Source organism: Oryx dammah, unplaced genomic scaffold, assembly GCF_014754425.2.
Source record: "Oryx dammah isolate SB20612 unplaced genomic scaffold, SCBI_Odam_1.1 HiC_scaffold_12, whole genome shotgun sequence".
Classification (NCBI taxonomy): Eukaryota; Metazoa; Chordata; class Mammalia; order Artiodactyla; family Bovidae; genus Oryx; species Oryx dammah.
In genome coordinates, this window is record NW_024070196.1 from 35,420,258 (window position 1) to 35,444,797 (window position 24,540).

At 39.0% G+C, this 24,540-nt stretch overlaps 1 protein-coding gene across 2 annotated transcripts in view; it reads left to right on the forward strand.

Moving 5' to 3' along the window:
* The window catches only part of TRPC3 (transient receptor potential cation channel subfamily C member 3), a 71,905-nt gene that overhangs the window by 23,136 nt on the left and 24,229 nt on the right, over window positions 1-24,540 (forward strand). For both annotated transcript variants that reach the window (XM_040250562.1, XM_040250563.1), the window contains exons 3-7: window positions 4,162-4,350; window positions 13,241-13,405; window positions 16,100-16,316; window positions 18,029-18,262; window positions 20,504-20,768. In XM_040250562.1, the coding sequence (XP_040106496.1) occupies window positions 4,162-4,350; window positions 13,241-13,405; window positions 16,100-16,316; window positions 18,029-18,262; window positions 20,504-20,768 (1,070 nt within the window). The remainder of the gene's footprint in view (window positions 1-4,161; window positions 4,351-13,240; window positions 13,406-16,099; window positions 16,317-18,028; window positions 18,263-20,503; window positions 20,769-24,540) is intronic.

Sequence of the window (24,540 nt, forward strand, 5' to 3'; positions counted from 1 at the left end):
ACACTCATGTCCATCTGTCAGGACTTCAGATAGAAAAAATAATGCTTTCATAGCACTGACCCAGAGACTGCCTCCCTTGAAAGTGCAGAAAGTGAAGCTTCTTTCTAAGTCAGGGTCACTTAATCTGCCCTATTCCATGATGTTCATTATATTCTTTCCGTAAAGACTTTGAGCTTAAAGTACTAGCCCTGAAAAAAAAAAAAAAAAACATTCCCTAGTGAGAAAGACATGATTTTTTTTTTTTCGATTTCAAAAGCATATGAGTATTCATCTTATTAGTGGCCTCTAAGACCCAGTATCTCATCCCTCAGACTGCCGTCACTTAGGTGCTTCAGAGAAGGTTCTCAGCCATCGTGCAGTCTTCAAAGGTCCTTGAAGAGTATAGGCAGCATGGTGCCAAAAACATATGAAGGTCATTATCCCAAGTTTGGACATTCTAGGATATAGATTTAGATAGATGAACGGAGGACAGCTTGGTGACAGGTTATTAAAGAAGTATTTTCAATGTGCAAATGCTGTCTGAAGCTATTCTGAGAAACAGAGTATTGGCGAGGCTGAGCTCCGTGTCTCATCTTCCAAATGTCAGTGGCTAGGAAGCTAGCCATTTATTAAGCTGAAATTTCCTAATTTTGAATCAATGATGCACTTAAAAAAAAAAAAAGGCATTGTGCTTTCCCTGTGCCTCAGATTTTCCTTTTGTAAAGTAGAAAAACAATTTCAAGTTATATCACACTAGGACAGTAAGGAAGAGGAAAATGAATGTAGTCCAAAAGCAAGGTAGCATTTGATAGCAGGAAAATACTCTAGGAATCATCTGCCTATACAGACCTCTCATTTTACAAGTGAGAAAACAAAGACAATAGCCAACATACCATCTGCTAAGCCTAGATTTGGGTGCCGTGGGTCCCAGTTCTAGCTCTTCTATGTAACATGCTGTACCTGGTAACATGGAACAATTCTGTAGTTGATGTGTACCAAGCACACTCAAAGCACTTAATCCTCATAGCAGCAATAATTTGCTGTGCTGTGCTAAGTTGTTCAGTCATGTCTGAGTCTTTGTGACCCCATTGACCGTAGCCCTCCAGGCTCCTCTGTTCATGGGATTTTCTAGGCAAGAATACTGGAGTGAGTTGCCATGCTCTGTTCTAATGGATTTTCCCAACCCAGGGATTGAACCCAGGTCTCCCACACTGCAGTGAGAGTCTTTACCTGAGCCAGTAGGGAAGCCCAACAGCAATAATAGACAGGCTTATTCTCATCAGAGAGTTCTCACCTTCTGTAAGGTCACACAGCTAGGAAGTGGTAGAAGTGAAGTGAAGGAAGTGAAGTGAAGTCGCTCAGCCATGTCCGACTCTTTGCGACCCCATGGACTGTAGCCTACCAAGCTTCTCCGTCCGTGGGATTCTCCAGGCAAGAATACCAGAGTGGGTTGCCATTTCCTTCTCCAGGAGATCTTTCTGACCCAGGGATTGAACCCAGGTCTACCCGCATCGTAGGCAGACACTTTACTGTCTGAGCCACCAGGGAAGTCAGGAATTGGTAGGACCAGTATTCAAATCCAGGAAGTCTGGTTTCAGATTTATCCTTTTAACCACTACACTGCCCTGCCTCTCTTATTATTAGGGAAAGGATTTGACAGGAGCAAACCTGCTGAGAGTTGAATTTCAGTTTTCCTTTTAAGAATAAAAAGGGATTAAACCATGAACGTTAAAAACCTGCTGAAACCTGTAGACAGGTTGTGACGAGGCCCAGGCTTCATTGTTCTTCCTCTGACTTGAGCAGGCCTTCTGCTCTGTAAAGTGGGCTGCAGACCCATCTGGTAAATTTGAGGAGGACCATGGTAATGGAAAAGTCACACAATAAAGATAATCAAGCAAAACTAATTTTAGAGAAAATCATTAGAAAATTTGGACCAGACAAAAGGTCTGAGTTGTGAAGTAGTGAGAGACAGGACCTCATGGTAGAACTGACGGAGTCAGCTGCCAGAGTTCCCTGGGAGCTCTGCATATGGCGAAATGGTATTCTGTAAGCCCAATAGAAGAAATCGCCATTACCTCCAGCTCTGATTATTTTCTGTACTTGGATAGCAGACTTCTTCCAGGAGGAAATGATTAAATTGTTATGAAAACAGTGTTGTCGTTGCAACTTGCTTACTTATTTTTTGCTTCCTGACTGATCTTTTAGTGGATGTGAAAAAAACACAAAGCTTTAATATCAGATAATTTACAGGTTATAATTTTAAAGATAGTGAGTTATTATTTGGGTATTACTGCAGAAGTTGTTTCTGTGTTTTATTTGAGAAGAGAAAAAAGTCTTTTTTTACTTCTGATCAATGGAGAATTGGCCATCCTGTGTCGTATCAAATCTTATAGAACAGTCTGAACTGACGAGTAACAGGAGGAAATTTCATTTAAAAAATGTACTAAAAGGGGAGCTTTATATGGAAACAGACATGGATTTAATACTTCTGGGTGCTATAATAAAATATTTCATTAGTCTTCCAGGAATGGAAGGCAGATGGATATTTAACTGACACTCTGCATAGAAACCAGAGATTGAACATTTTATTAATTTTATCAGTTGCACGGTACCAAACTTGAATGGAAACCAAAGACTGAAGTTTTTATTCATTTTATTTGTTCCCTTTTGAGGGGAAAAGGATTAACTGCAACTCTTCTTTATCTGAATTTCTGATATCTGAAATGGAAACTATTCTAGTCTGTGTAGCCTTTAAATAGTCTTTCCTCTTCTTGTTTATTTTAGTTGGTGCAGTGATTTTTGCGCATCAAATCAAGTTAATTATTTAAGGGGAAAAATGGACATTTTTCAGGTTGTATGAAGATGATTTAAATATTTAAAGTATGATATTTGGAAACCTAGAAATTCTGCCGTCCTAAATGTTACCCAGTTATCAGACATGTACAGTATCTCAGGACATGTTGAAATGAGTACTTCTATTTCCCTCAAGTGTACCAAACTAGATTATCTGATTCATTTCCCTGATTTTAGTGAAAGTTGTAGAAGTGGAGCTGGGGGTTGCAGAAGTTAGGCATTTTCCTGAGAGATGGTCATTAACACCTGGATTGGAACCAGTGGGCTGGAAATAGAGCTCCATTCAGAAGGTTAGCAAGGAATTCTGACAAATGCCTTCTACCAGTCCATGGCACTATATAAATATGCTAATGAAATTAAAGATTCACAGATTATTTTTAGCAAGGTGTTAGTTCCAGTGGCCTGAAAAATTTTCTCTCAGGTATTGATATTCTGCAACCCTTGAGAATTCAATTATATATAATCAGACATTTCTCTCCTTCTAGTTCTACAGGACATGATAATGTGCCCTTCAGACAAACAAGAAAAAAATACCCTCTGTGTTGGCACCTACCCTCCTCTTTGCTTTCACTGTAAACTATCATTCTCAAACACCAATGTGTGTCAGAAACACTGAGAGAGTGTGTTAACACATTGCTGCCCCTCATCATCAGTTTCTAATCAGGATGTCTTGGGTGGGGTCTGAGAATTTATGTTTCTAAAGGAAATGGCAGCCCACTCCAGTGTTCTTGCCTGGAGAATCCCAGGGACGGGGGAGCCTGGTGGGCTGCCATCTATGGGGTTGCACAGAGTCGGACACGGCTGAGGCGACTTAGCAGCAGCAGCAGCACGTGTCCAGGTGCTACTGAGGCTGCTGGCCTGAGGACTACAGTTTGAAAAGCGCTGTCTCCAATAAGGCAATGGATAGTAAACCAGACAGGTTATTTTCATGTATAGTCAGTTTTCTGTGTCAGATCGCCACTTAAGGAATTTTCATCATAGAAATGGCTTTGTCTTGGCTTTAAGAAAACTACTGTTTATCTCTACAAGAGAGATGCAACTCTCTTTGATACTTTCAGCATTAAGCATTTAGCCACTATTTCTTAATGAAAACCAGTCACTTACTTGCACACCATTTTCAGAACTGTCTTATATGTATTAGGTCCTGGCTAAGCAGGGAGGTGGAAGCAAATCCAGCTGGTATCTAACTCAACAACCTTGCATCTACCTGGGGGCTAAAACTTCCTGCCCAGAGTTAGGTAGACTTTTTCTAATTTACAAAACCCCTGAACACTTTCCACTGAACTAAAGCACATTCTCTGCATTAAACTCTAACTGTCTTGTTCTTAGAATGACTATCGGAAGCTCTCCATGCAATGCAAAGACTTTGTGGTGGGTGTGCTGGATCTTTGCAGAGACTCAGAAGAGGTGGAAGCCATTCTGAATGGAGACCTGGAATCGGCAGATCCTCTGGAGATGCACAGGCATAAAGCTTCACTGAGTCGGGTCAAACTTGCCATTAAGTATGAAGTCAAAAAGGTGAGTGGCCTGCTTTCATCCAGCTCCATATTGGAATAAACATGTAATATCAACTATGCCATAATCCTAGGAGAGGTTTGTAAATAATAAAAATAGATGTTATTGACAAAAAGATTGTTTTCCTTTATGAAATAGATTAAATGGTATCATCGTGAACTTGTGAGTCAAGTACCTAGCTCCAGTCTTTTCCACTTTTTATCCATTGTCGGATCTTGGATAAATCATAAAACTTCTTTAAATTTCATTTTCCTCATATAAAAGAATAATACCGCTTACCTATATCAGGGTTTTGGTGAGATTTCAGTGGATTAAGATATGCAAAAGAACTTTGTAAACTGCTCATAGCAATGTGGTTAATGATAATAAAATCTGTTACTTGTATACATTTTTGTAAGGCACTGTTACATAGGTTCTAGTGTTAACCTTGTGACAAGCCTTTGTGATTATCCATCTCATCTATAAAATAGGTGTTTGATGATGAGACTTCTATTCTATAAGGACACTGAGGTTCACCAGACTTAAATGACATGTCTAAGGTCATACATGGAATTTTATGCAGTTGCCAAAAAAAAATAAAAATTATACTTACTTTTTTTACTCTGGGTATTTCAGATAGAACTGTTACATGTGTGTATTTGCTAGTTGTGTGGGGTTTTAAATAATTCATATCAATTATAGTTATGTTGTTCCACTTATAATAAAAATCTCAGCCATTCAGAATCTAATCGTTTATGCATATTTTACATAACTTGAATTTTTGTACTTTAAATCATGAAAAAGTAAGTTATTGTCAGGAGCAGATCTAGTTTCATGAACTGGTCAATCTGTATATAGTGGAATCTTCTCTTGTTCCTGCAGTGTGGTGTGGTGTTTAAGAGGGCAGACCCTGGAGCTAACTTGCAAGAGTTCAAGTCCTAACTTGTCTTCTCTGTGTGACAGGACAAACCTCTTGATCAATCTAAACCTCATTCTGCTTATTGGTAGTGGAGACAACTACTATTTCAGTTGTTTTAAGGATTACGTGAGCTAATGCAAGTAAAGTAATTAGCACAGACATAGTGTTAATACCTGGTGATTGCTCAGGAATTATTAGCTAATCACATTTGTGCATTTGAAAATTCATTCTCAGAATGATGACTCTTGAGACTTCCCTGATGGTGCAGTGGCTAAAACTTTGTGCTCCCAATTCAGGGGACTCAAGTTCAATCCCTGGTTATGGAACTAGATCCACAACTAAAACCTGTCACAGTCAAAATAAATAAATAAGAATGATGATGCATAAGTTCAGTTCTTAGTTACCAAAGACATTTCATGTTTATTGTGCTGGTTTGGTCCTTAGTGGTAGGTTATAGCCAATTTAAACAGAAAAGAATTGAGTGAGTAAGAAATATTAGCAAGCTCACAGAATCTTTGAGAGATGGAAGAGCAAGATTATCTAAGCTGTGCTTGCAGAAACCTTGCTCAGAGCCAGGCCCAGAACTGACCTGGTAAGGAGGTTTCTATGACCCAAACAGAACAATTCTGCCTCTGCTGCAGAGGGTCAGCTCCCTACCAACAGAAAGGACTTCCTGAGTCCTGCCTGTTGTAAAAGGCTCTTTCCAAATCAGAGGTGTGTACATATGCCTCTGACCAGGGGAACCTAGGACAGTGTTTGCACCCTAGCAGCAGGTGAGCCTGGGGGAATCTGTGTGTGTGTGTGTGTGTGTGTGTACACACAGTTCTACCATAATGTAGAGAACTTCCACATTGTGGTGTTCACAAAATTATAGTCATCAATTAATGACAGATCTCCCCTCTACTTAATAAGAAGTGAAATGTGAAGATTCTCTTTAAATGTTGGTGTAAAATAACTTTTCAAGAAATTGTCAGTAACAAGGTAATTGAATTGGCTTAACTGGCCCCTCTCAGAGCAAGCATGCTAGTTGACATTTTGCTGTACTGAAAGAAAAAGATAGCTTTGAATAAGATTGATATTAGACTGTTTTTAGAAAACTAGACATTTATTCACAGACGTTGCAACAGGCATCTCTTGCCTTTAGCTCCTGAGAGGAGAGAATTGATTTCAGTTGTCGCTGGTTCTTTGTCATTGCTTTCAAAGTGTCATATTAGCAGAGACAGCTCATCTACAGATGTGCTTCTGTTAACCAAGCTGTCTTCCAGAGTGAATGTCTTCTTGCATGTTAATTTTAAACGAATTGATGTGTAGGGTTACAATGTATGAGGTGTCAGTTAATAATAAATTTCCTGTCAGTTAACCACTAGAAAACAACAGCAAAATGTATCTGGAACTGAAAGGAGATTTAGGACTTTGCACGTACTTCTGGTTTTGTCTATTTTATGCTATAAAATGAGTATTAGTTAAAATCTTTTATTTGGAATCTTTACCCAATAAATGTATATAAGAACTTTATTTTGGAATGCCCCCCAAAGCCCCAGATCCTCTTTCTTTCTCTCTGAAGCTTCCTTCGTTCTTCACTCAACACTCACCCATCTCCATCTAGCAAGGAACAAAAATACTTCCACCCACTTCTGCTACTTCCTTTTCCCATCATCTCCTTTCTAGTCCCCTAGTGAAATAACCTCTTGGGTTGTAATATTCATGAACCCTACAGATTATGGCACTGAAATTGAGCATAGCTACATGCATGGCATTGGGATTTCAAAATACTTTGTTGTGAAATTTTTCCCCTTGTAATTTAATAAACATATTTATTCAAATCAGTCCGTAATTCCACCAACGAAACCAGTTTTATATAATGCTAAATTATTTAGACCCCCTAAGAAACTCAAGATGTCTCTTCTACCATCTTTCCAATATCTGCTTCCAATTGGGATTCTAGGTCTATTGAGTTCTTTCTAAGCTTAGAGTTCCCAGGGCTCAGGTCTTCCCTAGGAATCACTATGAGTTCACCCCAGGCCTTAGAGACTCAATGACAGTTAGTCAAGAAAATGAAAACACAAAAGATCTGAATTGAAGTCTGAACATGAGTTTAACATTTATGTGAGAAAAGATTTTTTCAGTATAAAAGCAGTAGAAAAAATAGAAAACAAAAATATAAATTATTTGACCATATGTAACTTAAAACCTCTGTACATCAAAAAGATCATAAAAAAAGGTAAAGGGCAAACTAGGAAAATTTTTTCCTATACTATAACTTAGAGAGACAGGATTGATATTCTTTTTTTTTTTTTTTTAACAGGTCATTCCTTTCCCTTTAAAAAAATTGTTTATTTATTTTTGGCCACACTGGGTCTTCATTGCTGCATGTAGGCTTTCTCTAGTTGCCACAAGCAGGGGCTACTCTCTAGTTGCGGTGCTCGGGCCTCCCTTTTTGCAGAACATCAGCCCTGGAAGGCGTGAGTTCAGTAGTTGTAGCATGGGGGCTTAGTTGCTCTGAGGCATGGGGGATCTTCCCAGATCAGGGACTGAGCTCATGTCCCCTGCATTGGCAGGCAGATTCTTAACCAGTGGACCAGCAGGGAAATCCCGGGAATGATACTCTTAATAACCAAAGTGCACAAACAAATTTATAGGGAAAATTTCCAGAGGTCTATAGAAAAATAAGCAAAAGCTTCTATACATAGGTAATTCACAGAAACGAAAATTCAAATGGCTAACAAATGTATTTAAAAATTTCAAACCCGCTAGTAATATGAGATGCATATTATCATATAAATACTATCTGCCCTCACTCAAATTATTAAAAAATTAAAAATTATAAAAAATTACAATTCTCAGTGCTTTTAGTGAAATGAGCAATCATATAGTACTGATGGGGGACAAACAATAAGACATTCTCTATGAGAGAGTGGATGTTGGAGATTATTCATCTCTGAGTTATTTCTGAGGGGTCTCTAAGGTAAATCATACAACTAAAAGATAATAAATGTTGTTACTGTTTGTAGTCACACACATTATTCTACAAAAGAGAATGGAACAGAGTGGAGGGTGAAAATAAGTACAAGAAAAGTAACTTTTAGGCAAAAGCATTCGTTGTTTTCCAGTTAAAGTAATGGGTTATTTGCCCCCCAGAAGTCCCAAACTCTAATTATGACTGTACCTCTGTCCTCTGACTTGTGGATTAATATCAGTCCATACCCACCCATAGAAATAACAGGAGTCTTACCTACCTCAGGTGAGCCTTGTCTGCTGTAAGGAAGCCTGTGACAAAGATAAAGGATACCAGAACTTGATGGGCCACTGAATCTGGAAAATCAAGCTCTTGAGAAAGAGGAGAACTTTCCTGAATTCTTCCTCCTTCCTCTGTTTCCTCCAACAGTGAGATTAGGTTTAACTATGGAAAGATCATCTAGAAAAGAGATATACAGCAATATAGACACCTAAAATTATCCACTGTATTTGCAGAAAATGTGCAAAGAAAGTCCAGAAATTGAGCAATGCAATGAAAGAGTGGTAAATCCGCTGCAGAGACTTTGGGCTGAATGTGCTGGCCAGAGCGGGAATGGGTTCTGCCTGTAAGACCTCTGCCACGTGTGTGCCCAGGCACGGAGAGATAACAGCGGGTTAGCTTCTGGTAGCAGCATTTTGCACTTAGTAGGTTTGAAATATAGAAAACATGTACAGTATAAGTTTTCAGGATTTTAAAAATTTTTATATTTTTGAAGCATGGTTGATTTACAATGTTGTGCCAGTCTCTACTGTACAGCAGAGTTCTTCACAATTCAAAGAACTTTAAAAGGCTGAATGACCTAGTTTCTGTTCACAAGAATATTTGCTTTTAAATATTATAAACTGTGGCTTCAGCAATAAAAACAAAAACAAAGTGTTCCTACCATGTTTCTGTACAACAGTATTCCCGTGAATATAGTTCTTGGAAAAGCTAATTTGATAAAGAAGACAGTGTAATGTGCATTTTATTTAAGTTGAAATTTATCAGCTGCCCCTATTGCTGGCTCAGTTTATAATCTATCAGTTATTTTACAGGGAATAAAGTTTGTTCTCTATGCTCCAGTAGTTTTATTCCACTGAAAGACAGATTTTTCTTGTATGTCAAACATTTTCCCTTTAAATCAGAAAACCTCAAATAAGGGTATTATTTCTGTAATGGTTTCAATTTATTGGTCCACTGAAGTTAGGAAACTGCATACAAATTTTATTCAGCTTGCTATGACTGGTGTTGCAGCACAAAGAGGTTTTTTAGGAGGTAAAACAGTTTTAAGAGATAAAGGTTACTGCTCTATTTTGAAGTCATTGAAAACAGCAAAACTCATCTCCTAAGGGGTTTAGCTTCTTTGCCCTCACTTACTACTATTACATTGGTTTTATTTTCTTTTAAAAACTGTTCCTTGTGTGCTTGTATTAGGATTTTAAATCATCGAAGGAAACTGTGATTTCTTTCCATGGATTAAAAGGAAACAACAGATACCGTATGGTGCTGTATATGATCTCAATCACCGGTGTAGAAAACAAGATTATGGTTACCAGGGATAAGAGGCGGAAGGGATAAATTGGGAGATTGGGATTGACATATACACACTACTATATATTAAATAGGTATTAATATCTAATAAGAAACTGCTGCACAGGGAACTCTACTCAGTACTCTGTAATGGCCTATATGGGAAACGAACCTAAGAAAAGGCTTCCCTGGTGGTTCAGTGGTAAAGAATCTGCCTGCCAATGCAGGAGACATGGGTTTGATTCCTTGTCTGGAAGATCCCACATGATGTGGAGCAACTAAGTCTGTGTGCCACAACTAACGAGTCTGTGTTCTGGAGCCCAGGAGCCACAATTAGGGGGCCTGAAGTCCTGGAACCTGTGCTCCACAACAAGAGAAGCCACATGCAATGAGAAACCCATGCATTGCAACTAAAGAGTACCCCTACTCACCACAATTAATGAAAAGCCCACGTAGCAACAAAGACCTAGCATAGCCAAAAAATAAATAACTAAATAAGATTATTTTTTAAAAGACTCTAAAAGAAAAAAATTGGTATATGTATAACTGATCAACTTTGCTGTACACCTGAAATGTATGCAGCATTGTAAGTCAACTGTACTCCAATAAAATTTTTTAAAAAGAAATAAAAAGGTAGAGTTAGTACTATGAGATACACCGGAATTAAGCTGAGTTTTAAAGCTTAATTTTAAGCTGAATTTTAAAGTATAATAAATGAAGTACAAACACCATGATTTTTGTTTGCATTGTAATGTACAAGTCACACCAGGTCAAAGATTGATCTTTACATAAGGCCATGTGTAAAGGATTGATTTTCACCAAGTCTTGTACAGTATAATTAATGCCATAAAGCATTTACAGATTTAAATGTAAGATTAGCTCAAGGATGGAGAGCAAGAAGAGGGAGCCATGCTATAACATTAATATTTCTGTACTCAGGAGTTTGAAACCTAAGAAAAGCTGGAAACTCACAAAAAGGAAATGTGTCCATCAGTTTCATACAAACACATGTGCAAGTGTCTTTTAACTTCACGTGGATTTTCTGTTTTACAGAAACCTTGACCTATTAAAAAAAGAAAAAAAGTGCATGTTGACTTCCCAAGTGTTAATGGCATTGCATTTGATGGTTTGATGGCATTGTATTCTCCACCTGTAGATTTCTCTGAATGTACCATTCCATTCCTAAGCTGCCTGGTTGGAGTCACGGGACTGCCTTTTATTTACATCTATCCCACTTGGGATCATCCAGACCCCAAGACATTTGGACCAACATTCAAAATTAAGACTGTTTTAAATGCTGATTGTTTATCTTCGCAAGTACATGGACTCCAAGTCTCTGTTCTAATAACTTTTTCATATTTATGTAGAGCTTACTGTGTACCCTAGAGCAGGGACCATTTATGACTTACTGAAACACTGATGCTCCCTTTTCATCATCTTGTACCAAATACTGAACACCCGCCTGGCACCTATGAAGGATTTATGACATTGTAAAGAATAAAATGAATTAATGAATGAGACAGGCATTTAAGAACCATGGAAGAGATGAGGATTTTTAACACAGAAGGAGGGGTGAAGCAGGAACATAATGGTCCAGTAGAATACAGAGCACAAGTAGAAATTTGGAGAAATTCTCAGCAAGAATCCTAGGAAATTGTTACACAGACCCCCAGGAAGCCTTCAACTTTGATTATATTCCATCATGAGTTTACATAATGGTTGCATTGGTCTTGAAATACTGTTTTCAAAAATTAGAACTTTGAAAGAGTTCTTGAATCTTGAATTTGGAAAGAAGATCTAATATATGCTTAGAAGCTGGCAATAACCTGTGAGCCTCTGGATCTGGGATTTCTATAACTGAATTGAAAGGAACTTACAAGATAAAATATGCCCCTTTGCATTGAACTCATCAAGCAATAATAAAAAAAAATTGCACCTTATTCTTAGTAGTTTCAATTTCCCCAATCCTACTAGTTTGTGTTATTGGGGAAAAAATTCAGTTATGAATGTCAAACCTGATATTTGTAAATTCATCCTCACCACCTCTGCACAGTGTTGGCAGCTGTCATAGCAAAGTCAGTGGATCTCCCAGAGAGCGGGTGCACACTGGGAGAAAGAGTGGGGATTTGGGGAAAATTGTACCTTTACTGCCCACCCTAGGGGAAGAGGTTTTATTATTTTTTTTCTTTTCTTGTTTTAAAATTAGAACAGCTGATTGGAAACTATACACCACTGAGTGAAGACCTGTTTATTTCCTTGTAGGTATGCTATTGATAAATACCCAAGTAACTAGAAGAATTGCCTAGAGTTACTAAAAAAGCATTCAGATAATTTCCTGGAACTTGATTAGAGTTGAATGCTATGCCTAGGAGGAACTGCAGCTGCTTTCTTTGCATCTCAGAATTTGCAAAAACATTTCACTTTTCACGAGTACTTCCTAACAGGTTCTTTGTTGTTTATTGCATTTATATTGAAGATAGTGATTCCTTGATTTTTGTGTTGCTAAGCACTCTTTTTAAAAAATATATCAACACTCATAGTTGAATTGTGAGTGACCCTGAATAATTCCCAAGCGTGGGCAAGGTACAGCTGGCCTTTCAAAGAAAGGTATATCCAACAAATGGGCACCTTTTGACATAGGGACCTTTTTACAGATACATTCTGCTCCTTGAATAAAGCACAGCAAATGTGGATTAAGCATAATATTTGGAAATTCATTGGCTTTTTGCAGATCTTTTGCATATTTGCTATGATGGAACATACATACACATAGGACACATCATGTCTACATTTTTCATAGATGTAGCAGTTGAGTTGCTCATGAAACAATAAATCCAGCTTCCCAGGTGGTATAGTGGTAAAGGACCTGCCGGCCAAGGCAGGGGATGCAGGAGACAAAAGTTCCATCTCTGGGTGGGAAGACCCCCTGCAGGAGGAAATGGCAGCCCACTTCAGTATTCTTGCCTGGAAAATCATATGGACAGAGGAGCCTGGCAGGCTCTGATCCATGGGGTCGCAAAGAGTCAGACAGGACTGAGCATGCACGTGTGCACGCACAAAACAAAAACACATTTCTCGTTTAGCCATAGGGTCCAATAAACCAAATAACAATTTCTTTTCCATTTTGAACTGAATACAAGTAAGCTGGCAGACAGCAAGATGGGACATGTTTCCACAAAGAAAAGCATATGTCACCCATATTCCAGTGAATATGGAGAGTTTCGATCGGAAAGAATTATGATGAAGAACAACATCATTTGTGTTTCCACTCTAGTTCATGTAATAGTTCTGAAGCAAGTTTGAAAAATAGAGGGAAGGTAAAGAATATTGCCAGAACCTTCCAACGCCTATATTCTGGAAAGATATGCATTAAAATCTCTAGGATGCGCCTGCTTTAGAGTAGCTGGACTGTCAACAATGACATGGTAACCTACCTCTCTCTCTTCCTCTCTCCCTGTCCCGACCAACAGTTCGTGGCTCACCCCAACTGCCAGCAGCAGCTCTTGACAATCTGGTACGAGAACCTCTCAGGCCTGCGGGAACAGACGGTAGCTATCAAGTGTCTGGTGGTGCTGGTCGTGGCCTTGGGCCTCCCGTTTCTTGCCATCGGCTACTGGATCGCACCTTGCAGCAGGGTACCTGCTTTTCCACCCCTGTTTCCTCTGTGGTTGGTGTACCATGTCCTTTGAGGATGAAAAAGGAAAAAGCTTCCTGCTTAAGGCTCTTATCGGTTTTGCAGCTGAATGTTAATTGACTCAAGAGCATCAATTCTGCTTTTTAATGACTGGATTAGTTCTAATAAGGGATGAAGAAGGATTTGGTCCTGGTGGGATAGGTCCTATTCACAGGCATATAATACTTAGGCTTTTAAGATAAAAATCTCCGGCCACAATGATAGGGAGGAGGAAAAGCTGCTTCCGTGAAGGAGCAATCGTGTCCTATTTGCCGGCTTAAGAAATAGTCCACCAGGCTGGCCTACGGAAGAGGAACAGCCCTACTGCGGTGGTTCCAAGAGACAGTTAACTTGAAAACTGAAAAGGCAGCTTGGTTGAACCTGTGAAAAAGATCTGAGACTGAGTGTGTGAAACATGGTTGTGAACAGTGGTATCATCCAAAGTCTTCAAGAGAGCGCATACCAGGTTCCCCAAGCCCTTTGTTCCTCTAGGAGATTCAAAAAAAATGTAGAATTGGGGTCTGGGGGCTTTTGGATTTTTTTAGATTCTTCTTAGTTTTGTTTGAATCGTTTTTGTTCACGACCTTTATCCCCCTCTCAACTTGGCCAGTATACAGTCCATTTAATTGTGCCTAAGAGATCCCTTAAATAAGATGTGGGCAGCAATAGGAGTCACGCTAACAGAATCCGTGTTCTGTTAATGAAGGGCACTGCCAGGGAGAGGCAGCAGTTCTGAGATCCTTTAATCCTGTTTTTATATTCCCAAATCTGGTTTTGTTTAAATGGAGGCAGTTTCAGGCCAAATGAATCAAGGCCACTCAAGAGTGACCCTGGAAATCCGTCATCTCTCTAACTGTCTTCCCCCACAGAGTCCGGCTTCAGGCCCATATATGTGAGAATATTCATCCATCTCACTTCATCATTGAACTGCCCATGTAGCTTAAGGCAGAAAGGTTGTCATTTTGATCAGTTTTGATCATTCAACTAAGTTCCTTTGTTTTGAATCATGATTCTGATAATACAAAATCATGAAAGACTAAAAACTTTATAGATAAGGAGAGAGTGTGCATTTAAAGCAAAAATCGTATCCCACTCAAATAACGTCCCCTTTCCGGGAGAAATGAATTGGAAAGGTCGGGTTTATATGTATGTGTCTCTTAGGGCCACTCACTCAGTTAAAACGTATTGGGTTTGAAGTAGGTATCTTGAAGTCCATTCTTTTTTCTCTTAGCGCAGCTGAGGATGTATGGACTCTGCCCAACAGAGAAAGGAAAGGAGGGAATTGAGTTGTTCCTGGAGCCCGCATTTATACCTGCCATACACCACTTATCCTGTGGTGAAAAGATGGTATAGTAAGAATTCTCCACATGTATCCCATTTTTAAGATAGGCAGACTGCTTTTTTTTTTTCATGTTACTTAACATTTTCAAAGATCAGCCTTTAGAGGAAAAGAGACTTGGCAGCTCCCTGCAAATCACTTTGTGCTGTGGATAAACTACCCGGACATGCCCTCTCTGCAGCTGTGGAACAGCACAGTGATATGTAAATGTGCGGTTTATTTTTCTATGTCTAATATGGAAAATGTGACATTTGTCTGTGTGCATTCATGTCCAACCCCAGAAATGCTTGGCATTCTTTGGTTATTTGTTGACATCAAATTAAGGTTCTGGATATACAAAAACATTTGTTTGAAGTTACAGCCTTTTAAGTGTGAACCTTGGTGCTTTTTAAGGTCACACACTGAGTTGGAAAGTAGGATCTGAGAAGAGAGAACTTATTTGGTGAATCTACCAAATGTACCTAATCCTTAGACTGCAGAAACCCTTGGAACAGAGGAATTGTTTTTCACTTCCACTAGAACACAGAGCTCTTAAGGACATTATGTCACAGGGGATTTTAAAAGAGTTACCTTAAAATCATTATAAAGTGAGCTTTAAAAATGCTTTTTTACTGGTTATATGATTTTCCAAAGCCAGGGATGATTTTTAATTAAGTTAACCTACTTAGAGGTTTTAATTACTGGGTATCTCTCTGTTTTATTGGATAGTAACAGATAAAGTATTTATGTTGGTTATAATATTTTTTGCCTTATTATATTGTACAGAGTACAAATTGATTTTGGAATATTTAGAAGTGAGAACAAAAATTTACTTTCATGGTAATAAGTATTTTTTATCTTCAAAGGGTTTGTAATGTGCTACAAACACATCATGACATTTCAATTATAAATGAATGAGTCTACAAACTCTTCATAACATTTCAGTTATAAAAAAATACACACATTACAAATTTGCAGTTTCTTTTCCTAGATTCTAAAAACCTTGACACTGCATAGTCTTTCACATAAAAATAAGAATAATAAGTATATGCCTTGTAATTTCCAGAAATGCATCTGTGAATGAAGTACATCCTAAGACAAATTGGATATTTAGAAACAATGAAGTCTGAGGAAGTCTTAAATTATTCTTAAAGGAAACATCCCCTAAAAGGAGTAATTTTCACAATGTGTAGCTAGCTCTTCAGAACAAAAGCAGAATTTTGAGTATTCTCACTTCGCTTTTTGTTTAATCCTATGTATATAGTGGCTTTCATAAGTGGAAGCCAGATTTTCCAAAGGTAAAGGTTTTGGATTGTTTTGTTTCTTGTCTCATTACAGCTGGGGAAAGTTCTGCGAAGTCCTTTTATGAAGTTTGTAGCACACGCTGCTTCTTTCATCATCTTCCTGGGCCTGCTTGTTTTCAACGCCTCAGACAGATTTGAAGGAATCACCACATTGCCAAACATCACTGTTATTGACTATCCCAAACAGATCTTCAGGGTGAAAACCACACAGTTCACTTGGACTGAAATGCTCATTATGGTCTGGGTTCTTGGTAAGCCTTTTATTTTGAGTATTCTAATTTCTACCAAAAATAGCATCTATATCATGATTGCCATTTTCTATTTAAAATTCTGTGGTATGTTATATGGTGACAACATCACCATTGTAAGATAAAGAGAATAGCAAGTAATGGAATAATTTGGCAGCTTGATGATGCTGACGGATATCCCTTACCACTAAACACAAATTTTATGAGTAACATGAGCTTAATTATAAATGCATTAATATTAATATCATGTTTCAGAAATCCAACTTCAATTATTTAATAAAATGCAATTTTTAAAATGTGACTCACTGTGATGATCAAGCATTTAATTGAAGTAGTTCTGCAATAACCTAGTGGCCATTAACTGATGATTAAAGAACATTTATTGCTTTAGTTTCAGAGGTATTTTTAAGGAGAGTTTCCATTTTAGGAATGTTTGTTACTTCACCTCACAATAGCCCATTTGGGGATTTTTTTTCTTTGTTTTTTGTTGGCTGAACTGTGAGGCATGTGGGATCTTACTTTCCTGACCAGAGATCGAAGCCGTGCCCCCAGCATTGGAAGAACAGAATCTTAACCACTGTACCTCCAGAGAAGTCCCACAATAGCTCGTTTTGAACAGCAGCTATGTTAAAGTAAACATTTTAAGCAATATGATAAAAAAAATGGAGATTGAAACCATATTATTGATTGATCACGAATCCAAAGTCAATTTTGTGTATTATCTCACCCAGCATGCTTCTTGGTATCATCTCAATTCCTGAATTAATGGGTTGCTTCTCCTCTCATTAACTCCTATGGTCTTCACCTGGGTCAAGTAATTGTTTTATGAATTTTATTTTGAGCCACTACATTTCTTTTAAAAACTCTACAGTATTTTCCCCTTACGTAGTCAGGCATGTGTGTATGCTAAGTTGCTTCAGTCATGTCCGACTCTGTGCCACCCTATGGACTGGTAGGCTCCTCTGTCCATGGGATTCTCCAGGCAAGAATACTGGAGTGGGTTGCCATACCTTTCTCCAGGGGATCTTCCTGACCCACGGATCAAACCCTCATCTCTTATGCCTCTCGCATTGGTAGGCAGGTTCTTTACCACTGGCGCCATCTGGAAACAGTTGTTAAATTGAAATATTTTGTCCTCTTTCCGCAGAATATTTTCTGCTTTCAGTTTCTTCATAATGCCCTAGGGCCTCCTGCTTAATTTTCTAAGAATTCCTCACCTTTTCATCATGAAGCTGAGATGAGACAAGAGGGTAGAGGAATGAGGGAAGTGTTCCTGGATGATTGGAAAACTGTTCTTGTTAAAAGTGTATAGTAGGTTTCTCAATTAAGAGCTTATTTCTCCAGTAATCACCATTATTTGATAATTAACCATTGTCATTTTGTAAAGATGAATTTTCTCCTTTCCTCATTTGACTTGAAGAGCCTTTCTTATTTCCCTCCCTGCCTCCTTCCCTACCCCCATAAGCATAGCACCATTTCTGGTGCCACATTTATAACTATATTTCACCAAAATATAACTTGGTGGAGTGAATCATTCCTTTAGTCAAAGTTTCTTTCATGTAACTCTGCCCAGCACTTCTATGGGCTATAGTCAAGTCAGTGCTTTATGGTACCTAATGGCACGCTTTACACACGGGGCATTTTATAGGTGGGGACTCTTAGCTTCTCAATCCAAGATATAAACTCTTGTCTGTAACATGTCTGTGTTGTGACAGGAATGATGTGGTCTGAGTGCAAGGAGCTCTGGCTGGAAGGACCCAGGGAATACATTTTGCAGTTGTGGAATGTCCTAGACTTTGGCATGCTCTCCATCTTCATTGCTGCTTTCACGGCCAGATTCCTGGCTTTCCTTCAGGCAACAAAGGCACAACAGTATGTGGACAGTTACGTTCAAGAGAGTGACCTCAGTGAAGTTACGCTACCACCAGAGATACAGTATTTCACTTACGGTAAGTTATCAGGTGCAGAGTCCTCTTATGTCTCAGGAGAAGGTATTGGAACCACATCTTGGAAGGAAATGCCCCTGAAGGGTATGTTTAATATGAAATGCATGTTGAAAGGATAGAGAGAGTGGAGACAGCATGAACTTTAGAGCTGTATAAAACTGGATTCATATCAAGACACTGACCCTCCCTTGCTGTGTGACCTTGTTCAAATTAATTTGCTTCTCTGTGCCTCAGTTTTCACATCTAGAAAAAGGAGGTATTTCAAGGTGGAAGAAAATCACCTTTAAGCCAAAGAACATAGTTACTCTTAAATATTCTTAGGACATGGAATTGTAATGAGGGGGAGAAAATAGCTTGATGAACTGCTTAATGTGAAAGATGAGTCCCTGAGAGCTTGGGTTAGAGGAGATAAAATAATAAAAAGTGCTAAAAACTGCTGTAACAGAAATGCGCAAAAATTCAGCAGAGGCAGGAAATAGGAGCTAAAGTGACAATGAGCATGTGAGCTTCGCAGAACCAGCAGAATTGCTGAGGAGGATGTTGTGCTTCTCGAGACACCATGGGGTGGAGTTCCTGCCAGTCTTCTCGAGGTTATGAGAGCAGGGAGATACCCAGGACCTTCAGTTTGCACAGACACTGATGCCATCCCTGCCCACTGCACACCGATGTAAAGCAGTGTTAGCCTCCCTTCCCTTAAGGCCTAACTGGGGAGCTGCGATGAGCTAATTTTCATATAGCTGCAAAATCTTAAACCTGGAAAAGACTTTAGCAGTTAGTATATAAGCCTCATTTTACAGATAAGGAAAGTTAGGCGCAGAGTGTAAATGCATTCTGACTGTGAGGAATGACTCTTTGTAAGTACATTGTGATGCATACCAGCAGCATGTTAACATTGTTGAAGACTGGGTGCCTGCTCTAAGATGGAGGTATATGCATGACCAACAGGGACATTCTGTATAGCACAGGGAACTCTGTTCAATGTAATGTGGCAGCCTAGAGGGGAGGGGAGTTTAGGGGAGAATGGATGCATGTAGATGTATGACTACATCCCTTTGCTGACCTCCTGGAACTGTCACAACACTGTTGATTTTTATACTCCAGTATAAAATTGAAAGGTTTTAAATACATAAATAAATAAATGAAGATATTAATGTTTTACAGACTGTGAAATGTAAACACATTATCTCTTATTGTCTCCAAGCAAAAGTTTTTATATACCAGTGAAGCCAGATCAAATGAATAAATGAATAACATTTATAATTAAAGAATTAGCTTGGATTGTATTTGTGTGTAACAGATATCATGACTATTTCAGTACCTCTTTATTTAAATTTAGTCATGTGTGTTTATGACTGTGAAGGGGAATCTGTGAATTAGGCTTCACTCCTTATGATGATTTTGATCAAGTTTTTAACCTAAGCCTTGATTTCTGTATCTTTAAGAAGAGAGTGACTACCTCAAATCCATAAGATCATTGAAAGCATAGTGTCTGCTACGTATTAAACATCCAATAAGTGTTCATTTTTGTTGTTGTCAGAAATTTGTGCAATGCACCTTCCTTCTGGGAGTGACCTAGTTTGCACAGAATTAACCACACGATGTTACTGAAGTGAACTTGAAAGGCATGTTAGGGGTCCTCATTTAGAATCTGTCTCCAAGATTTTTGCACTTCAGTAGCATTTTATACTTTCCAGGGACCAGCTATGTTGCTTAGACATCATGCTGACAGCACTATTGTGATTCAGTGACATTCTCACTTTTTGTAATATGACATTTTACTTGCGTAAGCTGTTAGATGAACTAGTTTCCCCATGAAATATGGAAAAGAACATGTGTGCCAACTGAGCCTATAGCATGATAAAATGGCTGGTTGATAAACCTGGTAACTGGGGGGACAAACCAATCAAATCAGTTGTTTTGTCATCATGGACACAATGTGAACTTAATGAAGCATTTTCAGCTCTTTTTTTCATCTTTTGTACTTCATTCTGTTTCTGCTCAATGTGAAGTCTGTTTTGTATCTTTCTAATAGTGTTTCCTCCATGAAAAGAAACCACATGAATGTAGAATTCATGTGTTTCTAGTTTAATATGAAAAATAGTGTCTGGACAGTTAATTAAACGTGGAGTAGTTTCAACTGAGATAATAACCACCTACCTACAAGTCAGATCCTGTTTAAGGTATTTTGTGTAGTTAGCCATGAATAGAAAGTTCCATTTTTAATCTCTCTCTCTCTTCTTGTAGCCAGAGATAAATGGCTCCCTTCTGACCCTCAGATCATATCTGAAGGCCTCTATGCCATAGCTGTTGTGCTCAGCTTTTCTCGAATCGCCTATATCCTCCCAGCGAATGAGAGCTTCGGCCCCTTGCAGATCTCTCTGGGAAGGACTGTGAAGGACATATTCAAGTTCATGGTCCTCTTTATTATGGTGTTTCTCGCCTTTATGATTGGCATGTTCATATTGTATTCTTACTACCTTGGGGCTAAAGTCAATGCTGCTTTTACCACGTAAGTAAAACATTTTACTAAAAAAAGTATGATTAACAGAAATGCTAACAAGTTTAGATGAAGTAAAAAAAAATTGTTTTCAATAATTGTAATAAAGATACTTTTAAGAGCAGGAAAAATCCATTAAAAACAGTTGGTGCCTCAAATAGCAAATGCTGGCCAGTATATGGAATAAAGGGAACCCTCGTGCACTGTTGGTGGGAATGTAAATTGGTGCAGCCACTATGGAAAACAATATAGAGGTTTCTTTAAAAAAGTGGAATTGCCATAATGACTCAGCAGTGCCACTCCTGGGTATATAGCTGGAAAAAACAAAAACACTAATTCGGAAAGATACATGCATATGGCAAAACCAATACAGAATTGTAAAGTAAAATAAAAAATAAATTAAAATAAATAAATAAATAAGAAAGATACATGCACCTCAATGTTCATAGAATCATTATTTATAATTTCCAAGATACAGAAGCAACCTAAGTCTCCATCCACAGATGAATGGATAGAGAAGTGGTGTGTGTGTGTATGTGTATATGTGTATAAAGTAAAATACTACTCAGGCATAAGAAAGAATGAAACTTTGTCATTTGCAACAATGTGGGTGGACTTGGAGTCATTAAGTAAAATAAGTCAGACAGAGAAAGACAAACTGTATGATATCACTTATATGTGGAATCTAAAAAATAGAGCAAACTAGTGAATATAACAACAACAAAAAAGGTCACTCAGAGATAGAAAACAAACTAGTGGCTACCAGTTAGGGGGCAGTGTAGGGGCGCGGGAGTAGGAAGTCCTAACTGCTGGGAGTAAAATAGGCTTAAGGATGTACTGACCAACACAGAGAACATAGCCAATATTCCATCATAACTATAAATGGAACATATCCTTTAAAAATCATGAATCACTGTGCTGTACACCTGAAACTTATGTAATATTGTACATCAACTCTACCTCAAAAAAAAAAAACAAAAAGGGATGGAGGGAAAAACAAAACCAAACCAGAAACAGTACTTGTGTGAGATTACATTTCTTTGAGTTTAGAGAATGTTTGATCACAGAATAGATCAAAATTTGGTAAAATTCTAGATGAAACTCTCTGTTTTAAGAGAATTGGGTAGCACATGTTTAATACTGGATATTTCTTACATTATTTATGACATTAAATTTAGTTTCATCATTTTGTACCCATTCCTGTTATTTCAAAAACAACGAGCGTTGGCTTTTATTTTCGTGTGTCATTAATCAGTGCAGGGAGTTAAGGAGGAAGAAGTTACAGCTGATGCTGTGCGCCCGCTGTAGAGGGGCACCGCCTCCTTCCTTTGGTCCCACCGGCGCCCGCAGTGCAGGCTCACCTTTTCCATGATCACCCTGCACTCACTCCTCTTAGGTACTGTCCCTGTAAGTTCCCTCAGCATGGAGACGTCCATATTGCCAGACCCTGTCTCACCTGTTGCTGTGCAGTGGTCAGGAAGGCAGGCCATCTGTCTGTACCGTGGTCCTTCCAGGTGAGGAGACCAGAAATCTCCCCTGCCTGGCTTTGTACCCTCGTCCCCTGGAGTGCCACGGCTGGAAACGAACTAGACCTTCAGCGAGTTCCCTGTAAACTAAAAGAGAGTATCAAGCCCTTCCAGGCATCTAAATGGTTTTGGAATTAATTTTTTCAAGTAGTTATTATAGAGCCGATAATCGGTGTGAAAGAGAACTGAAACTCACTTTATTGTAATGAAGAACAAGTTCCGTTTGAACCCAGACGGGAGAGGACCAGCGAGATCCCGCACAAGTGGGCCTGTGGGAGGACTCATTCTACACACAACACTGGCGTCACCGCTCCGCGAGGGGACCTGGCCACACCGTAGAGTGGAAGGAACACGGGCTGAAATCGGGCAGACCTGGATGCGAATGCAGCGCCTGCTCTTTTCTAGCTGTGGTCTTTTGATTAATCATCTTCACATTTCTCAGGGTTAGTTTCCTTGCTTTTAAAATGAGCACAATAAGGTTTGAGTCAGGCCGTTGGGAAGACATGGAAGATGATTTGTACAAAGGCTCTTGCCCATAGTAGGAGCCAGGAGCTGCCTGTGTCCTCTCCTTTTCACGCTCCCCTTCTCCGCACATGTATGGATTCTTGGGAATCTATATTCCCAGCATCAGAGGCGAGAAGGTTTGCAAAGGACCAAGAGGAAGGGGTGGGGGCATTTTGTGATGCTGTTAAGTTCATGGCAGGGAAAAAGAGACAATAGCTTTTCTTAGTTTCCACCATCAAATGTTTCATAATTGAGAGTAACTCTACAGGAATAGAAAACTTTCTACTCAACCCTCTGCCCCCAGGGTCTAATACGATTACTGAAACATACCAGGTGCTGCATCAATGTTTGTTGAATGAATGAATCAATAAGGTAGCATTTAATCATGAAGATGTGATCACTAATCTAGAGCCAGACGTCTTGGAATGTGAAGTCAAGTGGGCCTTAGAAAGCATCACGATGAACAAAGATAGTGGAGGTGATGGAATTCCAGTTGAGCTGTTTCAAATCCTGAAAGATGATGCTGTGAAAGTGCTGCACTCAATATGCCAGCAAATTTGGAAAACTCAGCAGTGGCCACAGAACTGGAAAAGGTCAGTTTTCATTCCAATTCCAAAGAAAGGCAATGCCAAAGAATGCTCAAACTACTGCACAATTGCACTCATCTCACGTGCTAGTAAAGTAATGCTCAAAATTCTTCAAGCCAGGCTTCAGCAATACATGAACCGTGAACTCCCTGATGTTCAAGCTGGTTATAGAAAAGGCAGAGGAACCAGAGCTCAAATTGCCAACATCCGCTGGATCATCGAAAAAGCAAGAGAGTTCCAGAAAAACATGTACTTCTGCTTTATTGACTATGCCAAAGCCTTTGACTGTGTGGACCACAATACACTGTGGAAAATTCTGAAAGAGATGGGAATACCAGACCACCTGACCTGCCTCTTGAGAAATCTGTATGCAGGTCAGGAAGCAACACTTAGAACTGGACATGGAACAACAGACTGGTTCCAAATAGGAAAAGGAGTACATCAAGGCTGTATATTGTCACCCTGCTTATTTCACTTCTATGCAGAATACATCATGAGAAACACTGGATTGGAAGAAACACAAGCTGGAATCAAGATTGCCGGGAGAAATATCAATAACCTCAGATATGCAGATGACACCACCCTTATGGCAGAAAGTGAAGAGGAGCTAAAAAGCCTCTTGATGAAAGTGAAAGAGGAGAGTTAAAAAGTTGGCTTAAACTCAACATTCAGAAAACAAAGATCATGGCATCAAGTCCCATCACTTCATGGGAAATAGATGGGGAAACAGTAGAAACAGTGTCAGACTTTATTTTTTTGGGTTCCAAAATCACTGCAGATGGTGACTACAGCCATGAAATTAAAAGACGCTTACTCCTTGGAAGAAAAGTTATGACCAACCTAGATAATATATTCAAAAGCAGAGACATTACTTTGCCGACTAAGGTCCGTCTAGTCAAGGCTATGGTTTTTCCTGTGGTCATGTATGGATGTGAGAGTTGGACTGTGAAGAAGGCTGAGCGCCGAAGCATTGCTGCTTTTGAACTGTGGTGTTGGAGAAGACTCTTGAGAGTCCCTTGGACTGCAAGGAGATCCAACCAGTCCATTCTGAAGGAGATCAGCCCTGGGATTTTTTTGGAAGGAATGATGCTAAAGCTGAGACTCCAGTACTTTGGCCACCTCATGAGAAGAGTTGACTCATTGAAAAAGACTCTGATGCTGGGAGGG